Consider the following 15,508-nt stretch of genomic DNA (forward strand, 5'->3'; position numbering starts at 1 on the left):
TATCCTTCTGTTTCTTGCCCAGTCTTTCTGCTGCCCTGTGGTAGGGTGGAGCATATGGTTTCTTATGAACAATGTGAGAATGCTTGCTTTTGGCTAGATATTCATGAGAAACTTTGTAGGGAGCCTAAATCTAGGAGTTATTGTAAGATTTCTCTTAAAATTGTGGCCTATAACAAATTTGAGGTTAAATTTAACTAGGACAGCACATAAAGCTGATGCACGTCATTGGCCATAAATGTGTCTTAAATCTATAGCTTGCTCCTGTGAGACTTGTCAGATGAGCTGTACCATCCTTTTTTCTCTGGTTGAGAGGGAGGGTCATTTGGCTTTGTGTGGTTTAAGGATAGCTCCTGTGCAGACAAGCTCTTAGTTCTGAAATTTGTGTCCAATACTGCTGGACTTGTGCTTTATGGGATGAACTGAATTAAAGTGCCTGGATATGTCTGGATTCTGACGTGGTCCTTGCTTTAAGTAGGATGTGGCTGTGGTTGACATCATAACACTAGCTGTTTCAGCTCCTTTTCCAAGTTTAATATTAGACCTTAGTAGGATTATTTGTCTGTTGAGACCCATGCTGTTTAAAAATGTGGCAAGATCTAGATTACAAATCTGTGAGCGTTTTAGGGAAGCATGATTTAATTTGGACCATAGCAAATAAGTCTGTGGCCAGGTTTAAGTCTTCCTTAGATCAAAAGTTTAGAAGTTGCAGAGGTACACCTAAAAAAAAAAATTCTTAATGTATTACATGAGTATCACAGTGAAAGGAAACCATTTTCCAAGCCTGAGCAGTTTAGGTCTTGTTTTACTTGGCTTGGGTAAGTGTAAAAATACCATTTGTATGCTCCATGGTGTTACTTTTTTGCCTGATTTCCTGCAGAAATGAGGCTAGTGCTGTCTGTCTAATAACTCCTAAGCCTGTTGGGCAGTTATGATCAAATTGAGAGCGAGTTGCTGTCAAAACTAAGTAAATTTGTGTAGTCAAAAACTGAGTAAGTTTTTATTAGGCCTGTGGAAATAAAGATCTGGAGAGAAGACATACAGAAAGTGGATTGAGGAAGGAACTGCTGGTGAGGACTCATCTATTACTAGACAACAGAGGACTGACCTACTATGGGGAGACATCTTAGCAGCTATGCTAGTCAGAAGAAAACATTTGGGCAGTAGGATTTTTGAACACAGGATCCATGAACTTTTGACGTCTTCCTGCATGCTCCATGTAGCCTGCCCCACCGCTTCTTCTGTCTTACCCTTGTGTGTGGCTTTCCTGCTGTGCCTCTACCTGAGGGAATCTTCTTTGTTCCCACTCAGTTACATGTGCTACCGGTTGCTGGGCAGTGCTCTCCCCTTGTTGTCTCTGGATCAGCTGCAGATGGTTCTCAGAGGGAAGGTGATGCAGCATTATGGAGAACACGTGGTAACAAGTCAGGTAGGTCTTCTGAAAGTACTTGTGCTCAGGGCTAAAGACCCTATCCTGAGCAGAAGTCCTCTTCACTCCCCTTTCTAGTTTCACATCGTCTTATATAAAAATTTATGTAATTTTAGACCTTGGACTCTTAGTAAAAGTAAGGTTATTGTATGACCACTGGTTGCGGTGGGCTGAGTATAGACTATGTTTAATTGTCATTGCCTATTTGTGTATTTTTTGTTCAGACTTATTTTAAGAGTTCTGAAATTGTTTGGTCCTGACCTACCTACTTTCACTGATGTTGCTGAGAAAGCCCTAATGATAGGGGAAGCAGAGGAAGGGCAGCCCTCAGCATATTGACAATGTCATATGTCATCCTTTAACAGTCCTTTTGATTTTGTGTGTCCAGAAGCTCCTTTTTGTCTCACTGTGCTGGGTGTTGCACGAACATTTGAAGGCACCGATGAAAAGGGACAACTCAGGCTTTTGTTTATGTTAGTGCTTGTTTCAATGAGCACATTTGAGGTTTAAGCACAAATTTTATTTGGGAATTGGATTTTGGATAAGGAAATGGGATATATGGTGAGATGGGACATGTCCTGGTGGTCTGCATGCTGCTGGACAGTGCTCCAAAGCCAGCAGCCTGCCAGCAGTATGCCTCCTGGATCAGTGTCAGGACTGAAGACAGGACTCAGCATGAAACAGCAACACCCCAGGATATGTTTTTTAGGTTAAATGTGTTAACTCACCCTCCTTTCAGAATGCCTCAACACTTCTGAGACACCAGGGAGAGGAACTGGGATTTGTTCTACCCCCTGTAGGTCAGCAGGCTCCAGGGTTGCTGGATGAGATTGGAATTGGTGTGGAGGAGTTTCCAAATCAAGGGAGGAAAGTCTAAGGCAGATGATGTGAGAAACACACTGGACTTTCACTCAGAATGAGAGCTGATCAGTATAGGAGCTTAGCTGCACCTGGTCAGCCTGTGGTCTAGCCTGCCAAAGCCTGACTGTTTGGCAAGGTGCAAATTAAAGGGTTGAAGCTGGTATGTGACAGGGTTTTGTGGTTCTTACAGTGGTTGCTCCTATGTGAGGAAGACAGTGAGGTTTAATTGATGACCTACCATATGCTTTATGATAAATGTTCAGGCATGTGACTTTACTTACTGCAGTCAAATCTGTAAAGTGATTTGTACTACAAAGACACTCGGTATACTCACTGTGAGGTTTCTAACCTGCTTGTTTGACTCTGTTTTTCAGCTTCCAGACCGATTTAAGTTTGCTCCAGAGATGGAGAGATATATAGATGAATTTCTAAACAGCTGTGATGACGTGGAGAGGCAGCTGGCAGTGGTGATCGGCTTCTCCAGTCTCACCAATCAAGGCTATCCAGTGTTGTCCAGCTCTTCCAGGGCAGTCAGACACCTGCAACCAGTGGCATTGCAAAAATACGTTGACTGGCTCAAAGGCATGTTCCTCAGGCCAGACTTCGACTGTTGTTTAGATTTCTCAAGTAACCGGCAAAAACAGAACCAGGAAAATGTAAACATGTGAGTGTATAGGTGATGCATCTTCCTCTTTCTGTTTTGTGGTTAGAGTGGCTACCAGTGTGAAGTCTGATTTGGACAGCCAACGTTTGCTGGTTCCCTTGCCATGAGTTGACAATTGTCACCTATTCTATTTCCTCTGTCCCAGAAGGTTTAGCCCCAGCATCATCTGACTCTTGCTGGGACAAAATTAAATTCTGCAAATAGGATCAAACACGATGAGAACCAGCCAGCCTGACCAAAGCGGACAAGATCACCAGAAACTTTTCTCTTGTTTTTCCAGCCCTGACAGCTGCTTTGGCAAAAATGTCCAGTGGCTTTCTTTTTCACTGCAGACTCTCAGGTCTTCGAGGGAATTGTGCATCCCTTTTATCTGACTATTAAACTGGTGTGAGTGCTCTTGTCTCTTTGGCCTGCAGCAAAGCACCCACTTCCATGTCTCAGGAGTAGTCTGTAAATACTTATATCCTTGATAGGCATTTTTAGCAATTTCCAGATAGGAAAACTTCCCAAGAAAAAGTTCTATCCTCCTTGGCGCTGGTGCTTGCTGAATACCCACTACTTGGTGCAGTGGGTACTGGGTTGCTTGTGGGGGCCTCTTCCAAAGATGTGAGCTGTTAAAACAGTATGTCTTTGTGTTACTTGTGCACCTATAACCTCACTCTACTGACTACTGCAGTTCTTGAAGTGCTTTTTGCTAAGCTGCAGTACCTCTGTAGGGTAAACAGACTGTCTTTTGCATAGTAAAAAGCAAACTTGGGAAGATTCTATCTCTTATTATGCACCTTTTGCTTTCTTACTTTGATTACTTTGCCATCTTTAGTGTAAAGCCTCTAAATACCTGAAAGTCACATCTTGCTACAGTGGATCATGTGGTTTGTGCGTTTTGGGTTTGTGTTCAAACTACTGATTCTGTCCACTTTCCTATTGAAAGAGCACAACGTAAGATTGCTCGGTTAAGAAAATGGATCACCCACCGACTCGCTAACCTCATTGAAAGTCCAGTGAAAAAAGAAGAGAGCCTTGTGATGGATATTTCCAGGTGAGAATGATTTAAAGACATAATGCCACATGTGCTTGGCAGAATTCTCTTTAGCTCTGTAGCGATATTGCAAGTAAGCTGTCCCCATGACACTAGGCAAGTTCAGTAGTAGAAATATTCCATAACATAAATTGTTTAGGAGACTAGGTCTTGTTTTAAAAATACTTTCTGCAAACTTGGACGAACTCTTTGCCATAAGTAGTTCAGGCACTTAAAATCATCTTAGTCCCATTTGTTTTCAGTAAATTTTAGGCTCCTGGTTACCTAGACTGCTTGAAGATATTACTTGTAATCTTTGCATCAGACCTTAATAAGTATTTATCTGATCAAATCTTAGTAAGAATTTATCTGCCAGTTTAATTGGGGAATTGGACTCAAACCTGACAGTCTGAGTGTTGTATTGTGTGGTCTCAAGTTCTGGCACTTCTGTGAAGTCCTGAGCATCCTTTTCTCTTCTTTACCCTGTATACCTTGAGGAAAGGGTCTTATTTTAAATAGTGACCTTTTTCAGTGCTTGGACATCCTTGAATAAAAATTTGGTGAATATGTGGCACTATTTGGTTTGCATATGTGGGCTATTTTTACTTTGTTATGACCAGTCTGTCTTTGAATTTTGTTCTTGTTTCTGTCCATTCTAGGTTTTGCTTCTTCCATGCTTTCTTTGAGGCTAAGAAAAAGACTTCTCAAATATGTGAGACAAATGTCCTTCTATCAGAGCCCCTAGATGAACAGGCTCATTCCATGGTGGAAAACTACTTCTTTGGGTAAAAATTCTGCTTAAGTGCTTTAAGCTTGGAAATTTCTGGTTTTTTTTCCTGAGGATAAGGTCAGCCTGTGAATGTCAGGTTTGGGATTGTGAGCTGCTGGTGGAGTATTTGTTTGGTTCCAGGACCAGGGAATGGCTTTTTTTAAGGAGATCCTAGACAGATTTCCCAAAGATCCTTAAATTTTGTCCAATAAAGACATAGTTTTGCATGGCAAACCTGCTGTGTATGTGTGTGATGATTAGATAGGTGTAGAGTTGAGTTCAGACTGCTTTTTTTGGTAAGATTTCCACTGCCTCTGTTGTAAACTAGAAGTGGACGGACCCAAGAGAGTGTGGTGGGTTGTGTGGGTTGTTCTTGGCTTTGTGTGCTCTCTGCACGCGAGCTGCTGGTGGCTCCACAGTACTCTCTGTACTAAGGCAGATGGAGCTGATAATAATAGATGTTTTTAGATGTTTGCCAAAGCTGGTGCTCCAACCTCAGTAGGGGGAAAGCAGAGGACATGGTGGGACACAGAATGGGAAACAACTGAGAATAACAGTCAGAGTCCTTGGGGACACCAAGACAATGAGCTATACATAGCTGTGCTTGGATATATTCCTGGGCTGAAACTTAGGCCCTGTAAATCTGGGTTGCAATGAGTGACCAGAGCTCTGGGATGAGACTAGTTCTACTAGTGGGCGTTATTTTGGAAAGTGTGAGACGGCCATCTGGTTCCTCTGACAGTAACATGCTGGCTGGTTTTCTTTGCAGGTTACTTCAGACTTTAAACACCTTGACTGTTCTGGGGGATACAGCAAAGGCTGCAACCTTGAGGGAGAAGCACATCCATGGTGTGACTGCAGATGGGAAGCTGTGGATCTTTCTCCTTGTTGAGTATGCCGACAAACTGCTCTCCAGTGAGCATGTCAAAGCTGTGAAGCCTTTTACCAAGGCACAGCAAGATGCCTGGGAGAGGTGAGAGGTTTGGGAAGCTGGGTGCTGGGTTGAGATGAGGAAGGTGGAAAAGCCCTAGTCTCTCTTTGGGCCAGTAAAAGAGAGATTGTATTTTCTCATCTTCCTGCTGTTGTTCTGGCTGCTGTGACAGAGCCGTTTCACAGGCAGTGGCAGTTTTATTTCTTCCCTTTAAGTATCCTGCACCTGTGACTGGGTTTCAGGATGCTTTTCTGTTTCTCATCACCCTGTTCCTTTCTTCCTGTTCCTTCTGTGTGTTAACTGTGTGTAGGTGGCCACGTCCTTTTCTGGTTTTGCTTGTAGCCCCTCTCTCAAGCATGATTGTAACTCTGCTAATCTTTTATCTTAATAATGCCTGTACTAACTTCTCTTTTCCAGTACTCTTTTCTGAGCTTGATTTTCCATAAAGGTTTATGCCTTGGCTGTAGTATTAGGAATCTAGCCTGTGCCCAGGTGCAGAGTTTTTTATAAGCCACGCATGGTGAGATACGTTGGGTTAAGACCGTGTACTATATGTATGTCCAATTTCAGTAAATTAAATGTTAAGTACAGAAAATGGTACAATAGATCTGGTCTGGTCGTGTTTTTAGTTTGTTCACAAGAGAGGATTTGTTGTTTTAATTGTGAAAGACTCAAAAGGGTTTCTTTCTTCAGAACACTTAAGACTGTGAAGAAACTGCAGAAGAAGGAAAGTAAATCAGACAGTGCCAAAGTAGTTTCTTTCCAGCAACTTCTGCTTTTAATGGCCATTCATCTTTTCAAGGTAAGACCCCAAGCATATTTCAGTAGCGTCAAATGGGCCAATAGCTGAGCTTTCCGAACACTGAGCTGGAGAGTTTCTTTGTGTTCAGAGATCCAGTCTTTCACAGCTTCTGGCTTCTGAAAATGGGCGACTGACAGCCAGTAAACTGTGATTCCTACATTGACCATAGACATCGACTTACAGGGTCAAAGCCTGGCCTGAGCATTAGTTTTGCCCTTGATTTGCTGCTGAGTGGAGGAATTTTTACTTAGTTTAATATTTTTCTTCTGCAAATGGGTTGTAATAGCTGGTTTTAATATCTGTACCTATTTAGAGAGGTCCTTAGATTTGGGGTATATTCCTTTGGTTGCTGTTAATAGTGGGGAATTCGGGAAGGGTGTTTACTGTTTGCTTGTGATCAAACAGAATCAGTCTGATACAATGGATGTTCTGAGTGACCTTCTGAACTGCACAGAGAGGGCATTCAGCAAAGAACCTAAGAAGAAACAGACTGGTGAGTCCTTCCTACAGTAAGAAATGGAGTGGGATTGTTAATGGTCTATCAAAAGACAGAAGCCGAGAGTTCTGCATTAGTGAAGAACTCGTAACTGCATCTGTTCTGGCTTGATGTACTTACCCAGGAGAAGCCCCTCTCCTTCAGTCTCTTTTTCTGTCTTTCTAAATCTCTTGTCTCTTGCTCCAGCTCTTTTATCTGCATCCTCGGGGTTGTTTTCCTGTGTGCCTTGTAAAGGATAGGTGAGCTTTAGAGCTGGCCATTGTTCAGATGAGCAGTGTCCAAGGGAAACTGCTCTTTTTGAGTCCTTGTTCTGTGCTGGCCAAGAGCATGACTGAAGTGGTAGTATCTGCCCAGGCAAAGCTGTGGGCTCTCCTAACAGCCAGCAGGCCTGAAACTTGGTGCTTTCAGAGCTCAAGTTCTGGACAAACTAAATGTGTCCTCTGTGTATATACAGCCTCTTTGCTGATTTGGGCTAGTCCTTGTTTAGGGCCTGTGAGCTGGGTTGGGAATTGACCAGGAAAGAGCCTGGCTTGGTCTTTTGACTTCCTCTCTAACTGTGGTCTTGTTCTCCTTAAATCTCTGTGTAATTTTGAGGGTACTGTGACAATAAAAGCTGTAATTCTATGGTGGGTTGGTTGTATGTGGATCAGGATTCCCAATCTTGGACCAGTTTCAAATGTCGGCACTTCCCATGGGATGCTGTGACTCCTGATATCATTTGAAGCACTATAAAATGTATATACTTTTGCTGACTAGCTGTTGATTGCTTTAAGGTGGCCAAGTAGGTGTCACATAATTTGCAGAACTTCTAATTTAAGTAGTGACTTAATGAACAGTAGGTTTTGTTACGTGGTAAGGCTTTGCAGTGGTCTAAAGACAATTTCAAGCATGTTTCTCCATGTGGTTAGTAGCCTTCCAGTACAGCTACAGTCTTTAGCTTCACACTTGATTATTTCTGGTCTGTGTTGCTGAATGAGTACTTCTAATAGTCAGCTAGAAGGACTATCTTTTTTTCCTTGGTGAATTTTTCTTTAGTCTCTTGTTGATGTGCAAGTGCAGTGTTTTTGCCCCTTCCTGTCATTGTTTGTTTGTTCTGTGCAGACAACGCAGAGCCAGGATGGGTTGAGGTGATGGTGGAAATCCTTCTCTCCCTCCTTGCCCAGCGCAGCCTACTCATACGTCGGATTTCCAAGAGCGTGTTTGTAAGGATATGCCCTAACCTGACCAAGAGGGCTTTGCAGTTGATCTTGGATGTAAGTGAGGCACTAGTAAGGCATTGTACTGTTTGCCTGTCTTGCCCCTAATGGATATACAAGCATGTCTCTCTTTTGGGATTAAGTGAAAGCTTCTTTGATTTAGAAAATGACAACGTGCGCTGCTGAATTTTAAACGTAGCTTACAGAGAGTGATTTTCTGGGTTTTTTGGGGGTGTTTTTGCTTGTATTTTTATGGGAGCCTGAGATCTGCTAACTTTAAGCTTTATTTTTTGGTAGTTTTAGGCTGAAGAAATTCCTAGTCAGTTTATATAGCTGGTAGATTTTATATGTGAGTATAAATGGTAACAACTTCTTTTTTTCTAGAAAGCCTAAACATAGAGGTGCTAAAAATAAGTGACACTGAAAACCTGAATTGGTTGTACTACTGGGTAAGGTGGTGTCTTCTGAGAGAGTAATATGTGGATTGCAAAGAAGGGCTGTCTGGTACTTTATAAGATGAACCTAATAATTTTTAACAAATTCAAATTAAAATGTGTGATTGCACCAACCTCTTCAATTTTCTCCACCTATTTTATCACTTATAGGAAGAACTTAGCATATTAACAAACAAGATATTATAAGCCAGAAAGTTCAGCGTCCTTACTTAGTATTTCATTATTCAGCTGCTTTACTGTGATGAAATTCCTGTCTGTTGTACACAAGAAATGTGTCAAAACAAAATGCAACACTGGAAAACCACAAGTCCTTCTTTTTTGCAGGTTCTTGACCCATACCAGGAGCAGAATGAAGAAAGTGCTGTTGTTGTGATGGAAGAATCGGACAAAAAGATGAAATCTGCACAGGACATGGTAATTTATGTGCCATTGCTGGTGACAGATACTCTTCAGAACTTCACTGCTTAAAAATAAATTTTCTCCTGAACTGTGGTAATAGACTTAATTGCATTACTCTTAAGTTAAATGAATGTTGCTCTATTAAGACTTATTTTAAAAGTGCAGCACACAAATGGCTTGTTGGAAGTGCATATTTATTAGTCTCTTGGCCTTGAAGGAACATGCTGTTGGAGGTATGGGTGTTTGAATAGATGACTTAGGAGATGACTGCATCCTGAAATTAGCACAGGCCTCTCTCCTTTTTGCAGAAACAATTGTTGCTGTAATGCACAACCATCTGAATTCAAAATCTTGGGTTTTAAGAACAGCAGAGATTCAATTCACAAAGCATTACAAGTATCAGCAGAAAGGAGAGTCCGATGGGGGCTGTTACTTCAGATGTTACTTTGAAGCTTCTTTTTGATACTCATTTAATATGATAGAGAAGTCTGTATTATGTTCTGCCTTTAGCTCTTGCGAAGACCTGATATCTCATTATCTGAGGTGTCTACTCGAATCTGAGGGCTGGAAGCAAGGCAGTAGGTTGAAGAGAGGCTTGAGTTTTTATTTCTGAATAGTGATGTATGTGAGAATTCAGTAGGGCTTGAGGAATGGTGGGGTCAGAAGATGAACTTTTCTTCCTTAGGATGAGGATGGAAGCGAGGAGTCCTCAGATGAAAGCGACACTGAAGAAGAGAATGACAGTGGAGATGAGGAAAAGAATGAAGAAGTCGATGATGATTTTCGAAGTCAGCTGATGAATGTTCTCCAGGCAGGGAATACTTATGTTTTCACTGCCTACCTTGATACAGATACCAGGAGGTTTGGGGTGGTGAGAGATTATCTAACACTCACATCCTGTCTGAATCCATGCAGTGGTAAGCCTGGCAGTCATCCTTGCACAACATTTGCAGCAGGAGGTCAGGATCTTCAAAGCATGCTGTGGGAATAAGTCACTTGTTCTTTTATTTATTGTTAGTATGTCTTGAGTGCTTTAGCTTGTCCAGTCTAACCTGATACAGCTTTTATTCCTGCCTGTAATAAATGAGGTTGGTGTGAACTGGAGCACTGAGATACTGCTACATGGTGCCTGTATTGGCTGGCCTGTGTGGAGGAGTGTGATCCCTGTAGGCCACTCTGGAGAGTTCCTGTAGCAGCATTGAAGTGTGGTTTAATGATTCCTATAAAGGCTACAGACATGGCAACTTATTAACCTCTTTACTGAAGGAGCAACAGCACTGAGGGAATCGGTGTCAAATCTTCAGCCTCCCTCTTCTCTTTCCTGATCCTGTAGCTCTACGTGTTAGTACTGTGCAGCCAGGATTACCTGATAGGAAATACGAGCTAGATTTCTCATGGGTCTGAACATCTGTTTTTCCCTCCCCATGTTATTATTCTGGGTCTAGAGGTAGCTACATCCCTACTGTGGTCTGCTCTTAGCTGTGGTTCTCACTGTCTTTTTGAAGTACATGAGATGATATGTTGTTTTTGCATTCTAAAAACCAAAGGGAGGAGATGAGAGTGATGAAGAGCTGGATGATGACGCTATGATGGCTCTTGACAAGAACATCTCAACTCTTTTTGCGGAGCAGCAGAAACGGATCCAGGCAAAGAAGGATGAGAAAGACAAGATGCGGAAAGAGAAGATCCTACGGAGGGATTTCAAGATTAAGGTGGGAGATAAGTGTACAGTGTGAAGACCTCTGGCTTACTAGCACATTAGTTATAGCCTACTGCGTGCCGTGAGCTACTTAACAGTGAACAGCTTGGACATGTCTGTATGTCATAAGCTCCTGGAGGCTGGGACTGAATTGCTCTGGCTTTATACAACACCTGGCACAGCAGTATTGTGATCAGTGCCTGGGGTTTCACAGGCCTACTTCAAAACAAAAAGCAGGACTGTGCTTTCAGAAAGTGAACTGTGGTTTCTGTTTGCTGATCTGAAATGCTTCAGTTTATTAGATCCTCCCCACACCTACCCAAAGGTAGGTACCTGCTAGTTTTTGTAAACTGGACAGGCTTAATGTGCCTTAGTGTGATATGCATAAAATCCCTCTCGTAATTTTGCAGTGTAAGCTATTTTTTGATTGTTATACTAGTAAAATCAGGAGGATTAGAAGTAACACCCCCTCCCTGGTTGTTTGAGGCTGTAATACTGACTTTAGGCCACCTGGTGTCAGCATGGACTGTCCAGGACGTTCTGGCAGCCAGGGACAGCTCCAGCGGCTCCTGTAGTCTGGCGTCAGATTAGCCAAGGCGAAGTTTGAAATTGGCTTTACTGCATTTTCATTCTGATGCTGTGCTAGAAGAGGCTGATTTTATACTAATGGACTGTCTGGAAGTCAGGGGGGCTTGCAGGGGTGGAAGCTATCTGTCAGTGGTGCTAATGGAGATCTGTGCCAAGTTACAGTGACTACAGGTCTGGCCAGGTGACAGTGATTCTCATAACTGCTGTTTCTAGATGGTATCACTGCACAAAATAAAGCTGAATTCAACAGACAGCCTTTAATCTTCAGTTAAAAATTTTTAATTTTCAGTTTCTCATGCTCTAACATTACGAATGATAGCAGAAGTTATACAGAGCTCAGCTGCAAATACTTTTCTTCTGCCCCTACAGCTGTTATGTAGCCCACTCCACTCTGAAGGAGCTGTGTAGATGCGTCGTGTTTCCCTGTCTGCATTAGTTTTCACATCAGTAACTGTGTTTGCAGGTGCTAGATCTGATTGAAGCATTCCTGACTAAGCAATCAGAGAACCCGTTGGTGTTTGACATCATTGAGCCCCTGCTTCGGGTGATTGAACAATGCATGAGCTCAGACTCTGACAAGCAGGAGATTGACTTCCTCCAGAAAACAGCCAATATCTTCAAGTAAGTATCCTTAGTCCTCCAGATAATAGGCAATGGCTCCTGATAGACACCAGTGGTGTTGGTTGAATCCCAGAAAGTGGTCTTTCTAAGACTGAAGACAATTGCTATGCTTATAGATTGTGTAGAATTAGATTACCAACACCACACAATGCTGAGTTATAACCTGCAGGAAAGAAATAAGGATATGGGTTTTCTATACTAAGGGACTTCAAGTGTCAAACCTTAAGGTGGAAACCTTAAGAACAAACATTGGTATTGAAAGCACAGTGCCATGTCACTGGGTATCTCCATGGGCCTCTGACCTCTGAGTCAGACCATGCAGCAACTCCCTGGGCTTACAGAGTAGTTGCTGCTGTGGCTGGAACGAAACTTGCAATACTGAGACAGGCAGAGTGCAGATTTTCTCTGTTCACAGCCATAAGTAAGGCATGATACAAGCTAGACACAGATGTGTCATCATGATGTGTCTTCTGTATGCCATTCCTGGATGTCCTCCGCACTGCTCTAAAGCATTTTCAGTGCTGCTTTCTATTCCCTGTTGAGAAGCAGTTCTGCAGTAACAGGGTTTGAGGCAGCCAGTCCTCTTTGTGGGAGTTCTGGAGGAAAGTTGACTCTAATGCCTAAATAGGTGCTTGAAGGTGAAGAGCAGTAAAGTCTCCTCACTCTTCTTGCCACAGCAATGACTACCTCTTTTGCTGCCCACAGCTAGCACCATTTTTGTTTGTGTCATCCTAAGCCCAGTGATAAGGGTTTGTAGCCATCTGTTCCCCAGAGCTCTTTCTGTAGGTAATGGCTTTGGGCTTGATTTTAACGCTCTTTCAGGAACTCATTGTGTCGAACTAAGCAGTACTGCAAGAGAGTGGACGCCCTGCAAGAAGATTTGCACGCTTTTGTGGAGAGGCTTGTGAAGAAAGCCTGCAAGCACACTGACTCTTCAGTGGCACTCTATTATTTCAGGTGAATATAGGTGAAAGGAGCGTCTCTGCTTGGTGCTGTGGGCTCGTCTGTAAGCAGGCATAATATTACATGTTCAAACAGTTCAGAGAAGTGAGAGACTCGATGCAGGCTAAGTGCCAGCATCTGTGTATCACGTCAGGACTAGCCAGTCATCCTGGCAATCTGAAGCATTTTCAACCAAATGTCCATTTTTTGGTGATCATCTGCTGTGGGCTTCGTGGTACAGAAATAGTCTGGTACAGTTCTGCAGATTGTGATGGGAAGTGCTTCCTTGAGGCTTCCTTGGGGGGTGCGTGATAAAGTACGGGGATGACTGTAATTTGTAGGCAATCTGCAATGATTGTTCTGTAGATACAGTGGTTTACTGTCTCCATGATAGCACAGTGAGGATAATAGTGATTATGAGTCCTGACTGCATACCAGTATTTACTCCTTTGCTGCTGAATACAGGTGAATTAGGATAAGCTGTATGTGTGTGTTGGGGAACATGAGCAATCCTGCTGTTGCCTGGTGTAAATGGGACTGCCATGTACTAGTAGGCTTTCTTGTGACTTGCAGGCAGTTTCACGAGGACTTTCATACTCTGTCTGGGATTTCTGAACACAGTGATGTACGCTGTGGATACCGTGTTGCATGGTCAACCCAGTGCCATTGGGCAGTGTTGGCTCTGCAGCACACCAGGCTCGTGGCTGTGCAGACACCATGGTACTTCCTGGTGGCACAGGGCTGGCTGTGTGTGCTGCGTGGCTCCCTGACAGCCTCCTGGCAGTGGCAGTCTGGAGCGGAGCCCTGCCCAGTTAACATGACGATTCTCAAAAAGCAAGCAGACTGTCTGCAAGCTCTCTGAGTTCTCCAGGCACATAGCAGCCTGGCGTGGGAGGGCTGTACTGCAGCACTGGCTGAGCTGTGCAGGCTCGGAAATCCTGGGCAAAACCAAAAGTCCTCAAGCAGTGTTAGTGAAAAGCGTGAGCTTGAGGAAACCAGGCTGATAGTGGGGTATGTCTGACTGCAGTGACAGATAATGAAATGATGCAGCCTCCTGAGATTTATTTCTCTGTAGGTCTGGCCAGAGTGGGTTAGACTGAGAGAAGGGGCCCTCTTGGACTCTTTAACCCCAGCTTGGTTACAGAATAAGCTGCCTGCATCACTTGGCTGCTGCCCTTGTGGCTTTGCAGCAGCACCGTGACGCTGTGGTAACTGCTGTATTCTCTCCTTTTTTCTTTAGTGCCTCATTATACCTGCTCAAAGTGTTAAAGGGAAGCATGTCTGATAAGCCATTAACTCTTCTTACTCCTTTGCCAGAGAACCAGAGCAACATCGTCCCGCAGGCTTGTCAGGTAAGACAGCAGGCTGCTCTAGAGGCAGGGTTTTTTGCTGGTAAAGTTGCATTACCCCATTTCGCTGAATGGGCCTTATTCAGTCGCAGCTGTTCTTGCTGCCTGCAGATACCTCTCTGCGTGATTTCTTTTCCATAAAACTGTGAAATTCTCCATCCCCATCTGGCCCTCACCCTCCTGCCTTTGCAGTGCCTGCTTGCCCCTAGCCACCAGTGACTGCTGATGTACAGTGAGGTTAATTGCCAGAGAAGCCTGATGTAAATTTACACTCCTTTCCTGGCTGATTTGCTGTTTTTTCCATTAATCTTTCAGTGTAGTCACTCCAATTTTTTTTCCATGAGCATCCTGAGGGGCAGGAAAGCACAGGACAGTGGTGGATGAGAGTGCACTCCTATCTCTCTGAGGTTTGGGCTGAGTTATCTCATGGTGAAGAGAGTGTAGAGCAGCCTTGATTTCAATGGTAGTTGTTTGCAGGGAGACTCTTCAGTGCTATGGGTGTCGGTTGCTTGGGGAGCCTTGTTGTTGGGTCCCTTTTCAGCTACTGTCTCCGCTGAATTTCATAGGTCTCTGAATTTGGTGACCCTATGTATTGGGCAGCTCAGTCCAGTCACCTCCACTAGAAACCTAGCAAATACTGATTCACCAGCTAGCCTGATACTTGCTTCTGAACCTCTCAAATTGTGTGCAGGAATTAGCACCTTAATCCTGTTGACATTTTGTGGGCGAGGAAAAAAACCAGGGCTACCTCATGGCAAGGGAGGGCCTGGAAATTACAAACACTGAGTTATTATTAGCAGCTGAAAAGATAGCCAGTGTTTCTACAGCTTAGCGAGGGACTGAGAGCCTTGATCCGGCCAGCTCTTGTTCAGTGCCGGGCCTTTCTGGAAAGAAAAACAAAGTGGCAGATCTGTGGGGAGTGCAGACGACATGCTTGATGTGGAGCCTGGAGACATGTTTCACAGCATCCTTGTGCAGCCTCCCAGGGAAGGCTATTATTCCTGTGGGATCAGAGCTGTGCTCTTGGCTGGCCCAGGACACAGCCAGCAGCTGAAGTGATTGCCGGTTTGAGGGAGGTGACACAGTTTGGTTTGTGTGGTGCCACTCGTGTTGACGTTGTGTTGAGGCCGATAAGGTTTTGCAGTGGGGAACTGGTGACAAAGGTGTGTGTTTCCAGTGAGTAGTGCTTTGTGAGCATAACCTGGAGCTTGTCAGTAAGCAGGAAAGTGGAACTAGAGCAGACCCTATGATGCAGTGGCCAAATTTATGAAAAAGGCTGTTGTTATAGAAGA

At 43.7% G+C, this 15,508-nt stretch overlaps 1 protein-coding gene across 1 annotated transcript in view; it reads left to right on the forward strand.

Annotated features, from left to right (window-relative positions):
• Nucleotides 1–15,508, forward strand: part of MYBBP1A (MYB binding protein 1a) — a 60,493-nt gene that overhangs the window by 4,242 nt on the left and 40,743 nt on the right. The window contains exons 8-21 of the mRNA XM_080364737.1: nt 1,309–1,426; nt 2,662–2,951; nt 3,883–3,990; nt 4,629–4,754; nt 5,508–5,711; nt 6,363–6,471; nt 6,877–6,964; nt 8,069–8,220; nt 8,943–9,032; nt 9,703–9,843; nt 10,565–10,729; nt 11,768–11,925; nt 12,748–12,882; nt 14,108–14,219. Coding sequence (XP_080220863.1) covers nt 1,309–1,426; nt 2,662–2,951; nt 3,883–3,990; nt 4,629–4,754; nt 5,508–5,711; nt 6,363–6,471; nt 6,877–6,964; nt 8,069–8,220; nt 8,943–9,032; nt 9,703–9,843; nt 10,565–10,729; nt 11,768–11,925; nt 12,748–12,882; nt 14,108–14,219 — 1,996 coding nt within the window. The remainder of the gene's footprint in view (nt 1–1,308; nt 1,427–2,661; nt 2,952–3,882; nt 3,991–4,628; nt 4,755–5,507; nt 5,712–6,362; nt 6,472–6,876; nt 6,965–8,068; nt 8,221–8,942; nt 9,033–9,702; nt 9,844–10,564; nt 10,730–11,767; nt 11,926–12,747; nt 12,883–14,107; nt 14,220–15,508) is intronic.

This window comes from Falco punctatus (genome assembly GCF_963210335.1).
Source record: "Falco punctatus genome assembly, chromosome: 1".
NCBI lineage: Eukaryota > Metazoa > Chordata > Aves > Falconiformes > Falconidae > Falco > Falco punctatus.